General features: G+C 37.6%; 4 protein-coding genes and 1 non-coding gene across 5 annotated transcripts; 2 read left to right on the top strand and 3 right to left on the bottom strand.

Moving 5' to 3' along the window:
* Positions 63–134, top strand: TRNAW-CCA. The gene has a single exon. It is a non-coding gene; the product is annotated as a tRNA-Trp (tRNA).
* On the top strand, positions 374–1784 carry LOC104770355 (pentatricopeptide repeat-containing protein At1g11630, mitochondrial-like). The gene has a single exon (XM_010494763.2). It carries the CDS (start codon positions 374–376, stop codon positions 1580–1582), a length of 1209 nt encoding a protein of 402 aa, XP_010493065.1. The 3' UTR covers positions 1583–1784.
* Positions 2027–3266, bottom strand: LOC104770364 (putative F-box/LRR-repeat/kelch-repeat protein At1g11620). Its single transcript, XM_010494776.2, has one exon. The coding sequence runs from the start codon at positions 2892–2894 to the stop codon at positions 2145–2147; it is 750 nt and encodes a 249-aa protein (XP_010493078.1). The 5' UTR covers positions 2895–3266; the 3' UTR covers positions 2027–2144.
* LOC104770345 (cytochrome P450 77A3-like) lies at positions 4897–6822 on the bottom strand. Its single transcript, XM_010494752.2, has one exon. It carries the CDS (start codon positions 6675–6677, stop codon positions 5142–5144), a length of 1536 nt encoding a protein of 511 aa, XP_010493054.1. The 5' UTR covers positions 6678–6822; the 3' UTR covers positions 4897–5141.
* Positions 8566–11083, bottom strand: LOC104770334 (glucose-6-phosphate/phosphate translocator 2, chloroplastic-like). Its single transcript, XM_010494741.1, has 5 exons — positions 10414–11083; positions 9999–10224; positions 9665–9887; positions 9334–9547; positions 8566–8984 (listed from the first exon to the last, which is right to left on the bottom strand). Exons 1-5 carry the CDS (start codon positions 10909–10911, stop codon positions 8973–8975), a joined length of 1173 nt encoding a protein of 390 aa, XP_010493043.1. The 5' UTR covers positions 10912–11083; the 3' UTR covers positions 8566–8972.

Genomic DNA, 11945 nt, shown 5'->3' with positions numbered 1-11945 from the left:
GTTTGTAATAAAACCAGATATGTTTATGATATATATAACTAATTGTGATAATAGTCACTAAGGGATCCGTGGCGCAATGGTAGCGCGTCTGACTCCAGATCAGAAGGTTGCGTGTTCGATTCACGTCGGGTTCAAACCTCCGGTTTAAACGATCCTTAACTTTTTTATTTTATTTTTCCTCTCTTACAATATCTAAAAATTCATCCGAACCGTCCAAATGATGACTATTGACAAACATCAACGGCTGTTATGAACTGTTTACTAACTAAACCAATTGAAATCAAATTTTAAATTTCGAATCACGAACCGGTTTAATCCACTTCTCTCTCCACCGTCATCTCCATTACATCGTTAAACATCATGAACCCTAGCAATGGCGTTCCTCTTCCGCATTCCAAAATCGGAATCTCTACTCCAGAACGTGACTCAATTCCGATTCCAATCTTCTTCATCTATCTTCTCACTAAACTCGCTCACTAGCAAACAGAAGAAGAGTCGAGCTACTCTCTCCCTTCTCAAATCCGAGAAAAATCCGAATCGGATCCTCGAAATCTGCCGGTCCGCTTCTCTTACCCATGATTACCACGTCGATCGTATCGCTTTCTCCGTCGCGGTTGTGACACTAGCAAGAGAGAAACACTTCGCCGCTGTGACGCAGCTTCTCGACGGGTTTATTCAGAACCAACCCGATCCCAAATCCGAGAGTTTTGCAGTCCGTGCCATTATCTTATACGGCCGAGCTAATATGCTTGATCGATCTCTACATACATTTCGTAACCTCGAGCGATACGAGACCCCAAGGACGGTGAAGTCTTTGAACGCTCTTCTTTACGCTTGTTTAATGGCTAAAGATTACGAAGAAGCGAATCGTGTCTACCTCGAAATGCCGAAGAGGTATGGTATCGAGCCTGATGTGGAAACGTACAATAGAATGATCAGAGTGTTGTGTGAGTCAGGTTCAACGAGTTCATCATACTCCATTGTTGCAGAGATGGAGAGGAACTGTGTAAAGCCTACAGCTGCTAGCTTTGGGTTAATGGTTGATGGTTTTTACAAGGAGGAGAAGTATGATGATGTGAGGAGAGTGTTGAGGATGATGGAAAGATTTGGTGTTCATGTAGGTGTTGCTACATACAACATCATGATTCAATGTTTGTGTAACAGGAGGAAATCTACTGAAGCGAAGGCGTTGCTTGATGGTGTTATCTCTAGTAGGATGAGACCTAACTCTGTGACGTATTCTCTATTGATTCATGGGTTTTGCAGCGAGGAGAAATTGGATGAGGCTATGAATTTGTTCACTGTTATGGTGGATAGTGGATACAAGCCTGACAGTGGATGTTACTTCACTCTGATTCATTGCTTGTGTAAAGGTGGAGACTTTGAAACAGCTTTGATCCTTTGTAGGGAGAGTATGGAGAAGAATTGGGTTCCGAGTTTTAGTGTCATGAAGTGGCTTGTTAATGGACTAGCAAGTCGTTCCAAGGTTAGTGAAGCAAAGGAGCTCATTGAGCTAGTTAAAGAGAAGTTTACTAGGAATGTTGATTTGTGGAAAGAAGTCGAAGCTGCATTGCCGCAGTGAACAACAAGGAGCACAAACACAAAAAAGGTCATTCGTCTTATTCAAGTGTGGCTTTTGAAGGTTTGAGATTGTGTAAGTTAGCAAAAAATCTTGTCGTTGAGGTTAAGTAGCTGGTGTTATCAATTTTGTCACTGAAAATTCTTCAACATGTGTTGTATATAAAATGTGCTAATAGCAAAAAGAGATGGCCAGTTTCTGCTAATTCGGTGAAAATTTTGTCACTGACTCCATGTCTTTTAAGGTGAAGTCATCAACCTGCTCCGCTGCCAAGATGGCCAGTTTCTGCTAATTCGGTGAAAATTTTGTTTCTTCTCAATGACTCTATACAAACAATGGGAATAGTCTTAACTTCTTAAGAGAATCTTTTTGTTAAGAAGAGAGCATAAACTTTATGAACATGTTGTATATATAATATGTACTTTTGAGATACTCCAATAAACAGTCTTGCTGAAAGAATGAAGTCATAAGATAAGAAGTTGAAACAACCCCACCAAACTACAAAAACAACAAAAAAAAAGACATGACAACATTCTTTGTATCAGATTCAAACTCATATATAAACTCAACCGGGAACGGGAAGCAAGCTAGGAACATAGTAGTAACAAGAACCACCAGTTGAAGGATCTATAGAAGAACATTTCACTTTTTGGAACTCTTGATTCTTTCCCACAATGTAGATGCTCGTATACCCTAAACCGCGAACAGATAACACAAGCCTACCATTCTTCTCAACGAAGTGACTTGAAAATTTAGGACACATGTAAAATTCAGGTGGAGAAACTGTCATCAGCCTACTCCAATGCTTCTTCATCACCCATAAGTGTAACTTATTTGTATCCCGACATTTATGTAACAATGAAAACCGATCTTCTCTGAAAACGCCTAGAGAAAGAGAGTTCTCCAACTTCTTAGACTCAATGCATGAAGGAGGAAGAAACAAAGACTCAAATCTCTCTTTAGAGAAATCGAAACTCTGTATCGTCGCAAAAGGTTTACCATTAAGATAACCTAGCCAATAAGGTGTTCCTCTCAAACACACACTATACTCTGGTAGATTAAAGAAACCTTCAAAGCTTTTATCAACAACAACCCTCCAAGAATCAGATTTGAGTTCATAGACTTCAATTCTTGATTTGCCAACATCACAAGGACCACAAAGAAACCTAACAATTCTGTAATCAGAATGACCTAACGATTGGTTGCTACTAATACATCCAAGGCCATATCCAGACACATCCTTGAGATGGTAGCCACATTTGATCCATCTTGATTGTTTCAACAAAGGATTAAAAACTAAAAGATTGGATCTCATGACAAACAGCAACAAACCATCACAATGATACGTGTTCTGTACCAATAAACCTGGGTCGAAATTGGTTGCAAAACCTCAAGATTCAGAAAAGGGCTTTCAAGTTCGTTGAATTAGATACCTACACAAGACAGTGTGGAAGTCGAGTAAGCAACTTCGGTATTGGAATTGTGGTTGAGGACTATGAATTGTTGCACACGGCCACGCATGTTTGACAAGTGCTTCTTGATGAATCTTGGCTCAGCGATTAGGGTTTCCCACTGCTTGCATGTGGTTTTCAATCGTAAGAGAGATCTAGATGGAACCCATGAGAGTATCTCCTCTATCATATCCGACGCAAGCTCCATCATCGTTATCGTGTCGTGCGAGGATTTTTCTTTTCTTCCTTTTTGACCTCCTCTACACAATAATTTTTTAATTTTGTATAGTCAACAACAACATATGATTAAGGCCCATATATATGATTAAGGCCCAACATAATAAATCCACAGATCCACATGTATTACGCTGTCTAATTTTGATTTCAGAATATTATTGTAAACAAGAATTTACACGGGTTTTAGACTTTTTTAGTTGAGAAAAAATATAAATTCATTAAGAAATTATAATCGAGATAAATTCATCAACAAATTCAGTAGAGTTTTAGATTTGTTTGTTAAAAAAAATATTATTATTTTATAAAGAAGAGGCTTGTTAAGAACAAGTCTTGGTCTAAATAAAAATATATAATTTATGTCCACCATGAATAATTTGTCTTTGTCTTCACGAAACATATTTCTAAGAAAACGGATTGACCAATTTCAAACAGCAAACAGCAGGGCCGACCACTATTTTCAAAATTTAATTCCTGCTAAAAAAGGAAAGAAATTTGTATTCCCATTTCAAATGTGTCTTGCTTGGTTAAACCTAGAGAAATTTAGTAGTACCTTTCGCTACAATACTTAAATATGAACAATTTTTTTTTGCTAAATTAAAAATGTACAAGTTTGAAATGGGGATTTCGTTTTTACAATGTTATCAATCAACATTTTAAACCCCTTTTTAAAAAACTACTAATAATAGTGAACTAAAATATACACTTTATATAAAAACAGTTAGGAAATGATATGTAATAAATAAAATAAGAAAACCCTCGTGATATAAAAGCAAATAAGTAAGTTCAACACTAGTTGTGGTTTGAACTTTGAACGTCTTCTCTAAAGGAAGAATGCATAGACGTAAAAGAAAAAAAAAATCACTTCTCATATGATTTACCCTAAAATTAATGCACGGTTGGCCCAACGAGAGGATTTGGGAGGTTGGAAAATTCATGCTTGTGTAAGTACGTCCTATTGAAGCCAACACACAAACTTCAATTATTTTCACATTTATATTTGTCTTTGGAAAGTTTGAATCTCGGCCATATCTTTACTTATTTCAAACATTCGATATATATATATATATATATATATTTAAAAATGTTTTGCAGTTTAAGACAATCAGTTTATTATACTATAATCATCTATACTTAAAAATATATATACATTATACATGACTAATTTGAATATAAAGTAATTTATTTATATGGACTACTCCATACCTAAAGAGAGTGATTCATATAGTAGAATTCATCTTTCAATTTTACTCTAATTGTCGGTGGCCAAAAGCCAGTTTGATTTGTTCTCGGTAAAAAAATATCTCTATATATAGTTCCATATGGGTATATATTATAACAGGTCCGTTTATTTTTTCATCGAAGTTAATGTTGTTCACCGTACAGCTTGGTAGCCCCAACATATTTGGGTGGAATTTAAGTGTCCACCTTACTACTGACAATTTCATTTATATTTGATAGGTCTGCGTCAGATTTACCCATTTCGTCGTGGTACAAGATAAACTCTATTGAATTTGAAATAAATCGGAATATAAATATTAATTCTATTTTCTCTAGACTTGACTAGACTATTTATGATCTATAACGTTTAGATATAACTATATAGTATTTGTTAAATTACGACGGCACTAATATTTCAAGCAATTAATGAACCATTACACCTACAAACACATAAAGTCATAAACCAACCGAAACTGCATACAGTATGATTTGTATTATCATACACTCCTTGAAAATAGATAAAGACAGTCCATAAACAACATTAAAAGTAAAAATAAGAAGACAACATTAAATATAGCTAAGATTAATACGACGACGTACAAAAGGAATTAAGTATTAATTATCCCACATACTCGTAGAAAACGAAACATATCCGTCTAAGTTCTTCTTGACATGATCTGAGCTTTGAGCGAATTTTTCATCACGACCGTGAAGGCATATGTCTCAGTCGTGTCGGGTGGGGAATCCGGAACCGGGATCCATCTAAACGAATGGATCATCCTAGCAAGCATCAAGTTGATGTGTAGGATCCCCAGAGACCAAGCCGGGCATATCCTGCGACCCGCGCCAAACGGCAACATCGTAACGCCACGTGTCCCGGTCCAGTCAGCGTCAACACCATCCCCACCGGTTAAAAACCTATCTGGTCGAAACTTAGCTGGATCCGACCAAATCTCCGGGTTCTCGGTAACCCAAGCAGTGTAAAATTCCACATATGCCCCTGCTGGGATATCGTACCCTCCTAGCTCTGTGTCTTTCACGGCGGCGTGAGAGAGAAGAAAATGTCCCGGTGGATGTCGCCGGAGAGTCTCTTTCACGATAGCTTCCAAATAAGGCATTTTTGCCACGTCATCCTCTTCAACGACCCCGTTTTTGCCAACAACTCCAACAACTTCGTCGTACAGCTTCTCTTGAATGTTTTGGTCACTCACTAGATGGCATAACGCCCACTCAAGCGTCGTTGCGCTCGTGTCTGTACCGGCTGAGACGATCTCCGAACACAAAGTCACAATCTCTTCGTCTCTAAGCTCACCGCCTCTCTCGACGAGGTTCAAACCAAACAAAGAATCCACATAAGCCGCACCAATCGGACTAACCATCTCTTCGTTAGGACTCTCCTTAGCTTCAACGAACTTACGACGGTTTCTTATCAACGGAACGAGACACTCGAGCTGTGTCTTCCTCAGCTCTCTCGCTTCACGAACTTGACGCCGAAACAACGGAGTAAAAACCGGCAAAAAGTCCGGTAACGTCGGAGATGTTATGAGCATAACGTCCTTAAGAACATTCTCTATGTTCTTGATCTTTTCCTCGCTGATCTTGGCACCGAAGCAAAGACAGATCAAGATGCTACAAATCGTTAGCCTACACTGACTCATAACCTCCACGAAACCTTTCTCAACATTCTCTGTTTTAATCCTCTTCATATGATTCTCCATAGCCCAAGTCCGTATCCACGAGCACTGTTTCACCCTCGGCGCGGTCACTAGCTCTGTCACGAAGTTCCTCCTCAGAGTCCTCCACAAAGATCCGTACTCGGCTGAGTTTATAGCGCATTTCCCGACGCTAAACATGAGCCGGATAGGCGAGTCTGGAGGACGTGAAGCGAAGGTTGGCCCACGTTGGACTAGCGCCTCGTGGATGAGTTTTTCGTCCGTGACGATAATCATTGTACGTTGTCCCATCTGCATGGTGAATATTGGACCATACTTTTTACGTAGGTCACGCATTAAGAAGACGAAGTGGCGACGTTGGAATATGACTTGGAGTAAGTTCCCGACTAGTGGCCATCCTTTTGGTCCCGGCGGGATGTTCAGGCTGCACTGACTTTTTCCGGCGGAGGAGAACCGGCGCCACCATAGGTTGATGAAATAGAGAGCGAACAAGAATATGATAACGTCGGTAAGATCCATATTTGCTATTATTGGAGAGAGAAGGGTGGGAGAGATAAATGAAGAAGAATGTTAGATGATGTTTTGGGCAAGTGAAGAGAAATTTAGGGTTCTTATTATATAGAGAAAGTATACTAACATAGAGATGAAGTGAATCTGCCAGTGCCACATGAACCAAACGAGCTGTAAATTGGTCTCACCAACCACCTGTCATCTGTGGGCATTTACTGCTTTGCCTACAGTATATAGTTGGTATACGGTTTAAGTTTACAATTAGATCTTAACCTATTTAGTAATTATCACTTTATCAGTATGAAAGTGTTATAGATAAGATATGACTCTCTTTTTTTGTGTGTCAACCAGTATTATTGATTTAATTAAATTCTAGTTTCTATAATAGCATATTTTAAGGTATATTTGTTCATAGGGTGATAGGTGACACATTAGTCATCGCATTATTCTTCGGAACAACATTAATTAGGGGGATGCATAAGTTTGTTGTGAGCGGCAAGTCCTATAGCTAGACTCTTTATTCATAATTTTTGTTATTTTGTTTAAAGTTTATCTTTTTGGAGAGAAAAAAAATTAGTTGATCTATTCAAATCTCATCTAACACACAAAAAAAACAAAGGTACTTCATTTCTCTGTTTAACTTATCTATCCTAGTTAAAGAGATAATTAATTGCAAAGAAGGATGATCTATTAATTAAAATAAGATGCCATTTCTCCTTAGTATATACTATCGATCATTACTGTTATTAAAATTACGTTGGGTTAATGAGAAACAATATAAATAAATTATAAATTTTCGAACATGTATATTTATTTCTTTGAAAGAACAGAAGTCTAAAACATATATCTTATAATGATCGACGGCTAGTCTTAAATCTAAAAAGGTATTATGAGTAATTGGTATTCCAACAAATGTTCAGAACTAAACTTCTCCCATATTGGATAATTTTATGCTAATAATAGAATCAATATAATTCGTAGAACTCACAAACTAGTTGGTCCGTGTCAAACAGTTAGACATAAGCCTCTGAGTCTTAATTACAATCTAACAGAGACGGGTGGAGGTTAGTTCCCCAAATGTCTTTATTGGGTCAATATCCTTATTTATTTTTGTATTTCCTTTTCATTTTGGGTGTACGTATTTTTCAATTCACTGTTTTTAAGACACAGCTAGGTTTTCTGGAACATACTAAATACTTTTCTTTGTAGACAGCTCTTATAATTTTAACATGTATGTTAAAATCAATGTGCATTAGATACGTTCTCAAGTTACAATCATTCATTCCGATAAAATCATTTCACCTACTCTTATTGTTTTAATTTCAATTGTGACTAATGACTAGTAACAGACTAGCAGGTATGTATGCACTTAATCCAAATCTATAAACAAATGTATTTATCTGATTAGAAGGAAAGAAAGAACCAAAAATGTAATTAAAATGGTAAAACCAAACGAAAACAGAGCAAGCCAAAAGAAAGAATAAACAGAGGAATCACAAAAAGGTGATCCAAGCTCTCTGAGCTGATAAGATTGTAACCGCATGTCACGTACCACATTTTGGGCTATCTCAAAAGCACCCAACCATGTTAGATTAAGGGAATACAACATATGAAAATATTATCATTCCTCATCTTTTTTTTATCACTACACAAGAAGAGCATTTAGTTACCAAATATTGTTGCTATTTTATCTTCCTTCCATTGTTGATTGCAGTTTAAAACATTTGTGAACGTTGATTGTTTCGGAACCGGGAGATCATGATCGTAACTCAAAGAAGTGCGATGTGAACGCACTCGCACCAAGATTCCCATGCCTATAGATGATCAACGATAGTACATTTTGGGTTTAACTTAAGTTAGGAAGGCACGTTGAAAACAATTAAATAGGGAGAACAAATTCTTAAAAGGATAAGAGATTGCATAGCATTTTCACAATGACGTTGTCTTCTTGACCCAGAGGAGTCAAGTTACCAATCACATGACACATAAGAAAAAAAAAACTTCCAAAAAGGAAACTTACAATAAATGATATATTAGTAGGTTTTGTACTAAGTATTAACTTTATTAGATTATTATTCAATTAAGTTGAACTTTTGGATCCTTTGGAAGAAGGTAAAACTATATTATGCAAGAATAGCAGTAGGCCATGATTTTTACGGCGTTGATCTTCCAACTCCATTTGCTCAGATCCGCCGATTACACATAACCTTCCTGAGATCTTCACAAGAATCATCTTTTGTCCTCTGCTCTCAGTATCTTGGTGCATCAAACTCCCCTGTGAAAACCGCTCATCCTTCAACTCCCTCACTGCTTAGCCTGCTCAAAGATTCAAAACGAACAAAAAACCCAACCAAAACATGAATAGAAGAGATTTAAGTTAAAGATAGAATCAGAACTGTAATCCAACATTGGCCTTCTCATAGTGTTGTTAGAATTCGCTAAATCTTAATCTATGATCACTAGCAATTTAAGCTTTTTCAGAGAAACATCAAGATTGTGGCATGCTCTTATTGCCAAGCATAAAGGCACCATCTTAATGTTAACCAAAGGGCATATTTGTGTGTTTGCTTTTCTCTCTCTTGTTCTCATCTAAGAGCAAGCAGATTATGAGAAAGAAGCCTTGTGCAGACTATCAAAGCGGTCTACTGCTTTCATTGTTTTATACCTGAGAATAGATGAAAGTTCCAAGAATGGCAATGGCGGCACCAAGGGCATTGACAGGTTTAATCGGGTTTTGAAAGATGATGATCGAGGCTACAATGACTGATATCCGCTTCATTGTGTTTCCAACGCTAAACGTCAGTGGTGAAATCTGGTCGAGGGACATGTAAGAGACTTGATTATACAGATGGTAGAAAACACTCTGTGCCACTACCCACCTGAAATTCAAACATTTAGGATCAAATACCTTATAAGGTTTCAAATCAACTTCTTAGAAAAGCTTATCTCTTTTGTTTTGTACTAAGAACAAAATCAATGAATCATTAGAAAATTACCAGACAAAGTTTGGTCCGATTTGGGAGACAGCGTTTTGCCAACCAGCAGTCCACATTTGGGGACCTTCCACGGCAATGGCGAAAGGAGTGACAATGAGAAGAGACATCATAGATAAGCAAGCGTAGTAATTCATGCCACTCACTGACTTCCCCTTCATCCCCTTCTTAGAGAATATGTTACGAAACACAAACGCCAAATTCGATATCATAGCTCCCATAAACCCTGAAAAACCAAGCATCTTGCATAAGATGTGTTGCACTGACTCAAAACACTTATCATCGAATAACACCAGCTATCTAAATCCAAAGCAACAAATGGATGTTTTTTGATTACCGATCATATTGAAGTTGAGCTCGGTGACAGCAGCAAGAGCACAGCCTCCAATAATGGGTAAGAGAGAGAGGTAAACAGGTAGAGGGAACGCCTCGCCTAAGAAGAGGCTTGAGACGAGAACGCTAAAGGCTGGTTCACTGCTTTTGATGATGTGTGTGAAGGACACTGCCACTTTCGACATACTCACTGTTGCGGCTACATGTCCAATCGTATGTGCCAAAGCCACCTGAGCAATCAAACCACCATCATCACACAGTTCCATACAGTACTACTAACACACCTAATCTATAACAAAAATGATGAATCTGAGGATTACTGCACACACTTAGGTTCCAAATTCCTAACTCAAAGAACTAATCACCGTAAGCAAGACAATTTATCAAGCAACACCGGTAATGAAAGTTAGAACCTTTACCGGGAACAGAGTTTTCCAGAAATCGAGATCGGTTTTAGGAGCTTCAGCGAGTCCAGCGACCCAAGAGACGAGCATCATCAAAGAACCACAAGCGAGAGAAAGCGTCGAAGTTAGCCACGGGTAAGGAAAAGCATTCAAAACCTTCTTGTTGTAGATATTGAACACAACGTTCAAAGCCCACCAAGTCGCGAAATAGATCCCAATCTTCACCTTCTGCCCAGATTGTTCTTCAGGGACTTCGACACCGATCTCAATCGGACGAGACCGATCCGCCTCGTAAGCTCTAACCCTAAAAACATCACTCCTCTGCTGCGGCGCCGCAAAAGTGAAATTGGACAAACTCTGAGCAGATAAAAGTGGCTTTTGAGGGAAAGGATTAGGCTTTTGGAAGTTTCCGGTGATGGGTAAGGGTGAAAATTGAAGCTTTGCCGGGATTGATCGTCTTACGCCGGCGATTGTGGTTAAGGAAGGTGAAACCGGTTTAATCGAAGAAATCATCGGTTCTTAATTTGGGATTCACTAATTTTACAAAAACTGGGTATATAACTGTAGTAATGGGGACTCGATCTCGAAGTGGGTTCGATGGAATGAGAAAGAGCCGTTTGATTCTTGGGAAAATGGAAGAGACAGAGAGAGAAGTAAAGAGAAGGTTTTTATAGGGTAAAGGGAAGGCAGGTGAGGAGGGAAAGTATGGGTCTTTGTAAGCTTAGCTTGTCGACAAAAAGGAAAATTTCAGATCATGTTTAATTACGCAAACGCCCTTAGATTGTGTCCATTCGTGAGCTCTATGAGATGGAGTCTTTAGTATTTTACGACTTCTTGTTGGGTGGCCGTAGAGACTGTCCATGAGCTAAGCTAAGCTTAGCATCCGTGTTTTGATAGAAAAGATTAAGATTAAAATTAAAATTAAAGTTAACGTTTGACCTAAAAAAATAATTAAAATTAATGACTCGTTGAGCAAAACTAAAATAATTCCAATTTCTTTTATTTGTGTTTGTTATGTATGTTTATAATTTAAAGAGATATACGCTAAGGAAGACAATATTATTATTGATTTATTATGATTTCATATTACATTTTATTTAAACTTTTCTTATGAAAAATTCGAGAATCACCAACATAATGCTGGATAGATTTCCAATAACATTACACTTCATGATACTAATAGATTGTGGTATTGGTTTGAGTGTTAATAAATCATCACTACACTCATACATCCCTGTTGTCACACCACCGACTCTATCATTTAAAGCATCGTAATCTTTGACTGCCAAATCTTTAAGAGAAATCTGATCGTCGTACAGTGCTGTGTCATAACCGTCAATACAACCTAAAATATATATTATGAGAACGAAAATCAGTTGTGTTGTCTGCAAACAATGTTATTGGTTTTAAAACTTCAAAACAGCGTGAAGAAAGATCTCTCCTTTTGTAATCATAATACTAAATCTTGCATATGATGAGACAACAAGAAGTAATACCAAAAAAAGAACCAATATAAATTTTTTTTTTACGGATGTAACCATTTTTCC

This window comes from Camelina sativa, chromosome 3, assembly GCF_000633955.1.
Source record: "Camelina sativa cultivar DH55 chromosome 3, Cs, whole genome shotgun sequence".
NCBI lineage: Eukaryota > Viridiplantae > Streptophyta > Magnoliopsida > Brassicales > Brassicaceae > Camelina > Camelina sativa.
This window is presented reverse-complemented; position numbering and strand designations above follow the sequence as displayed.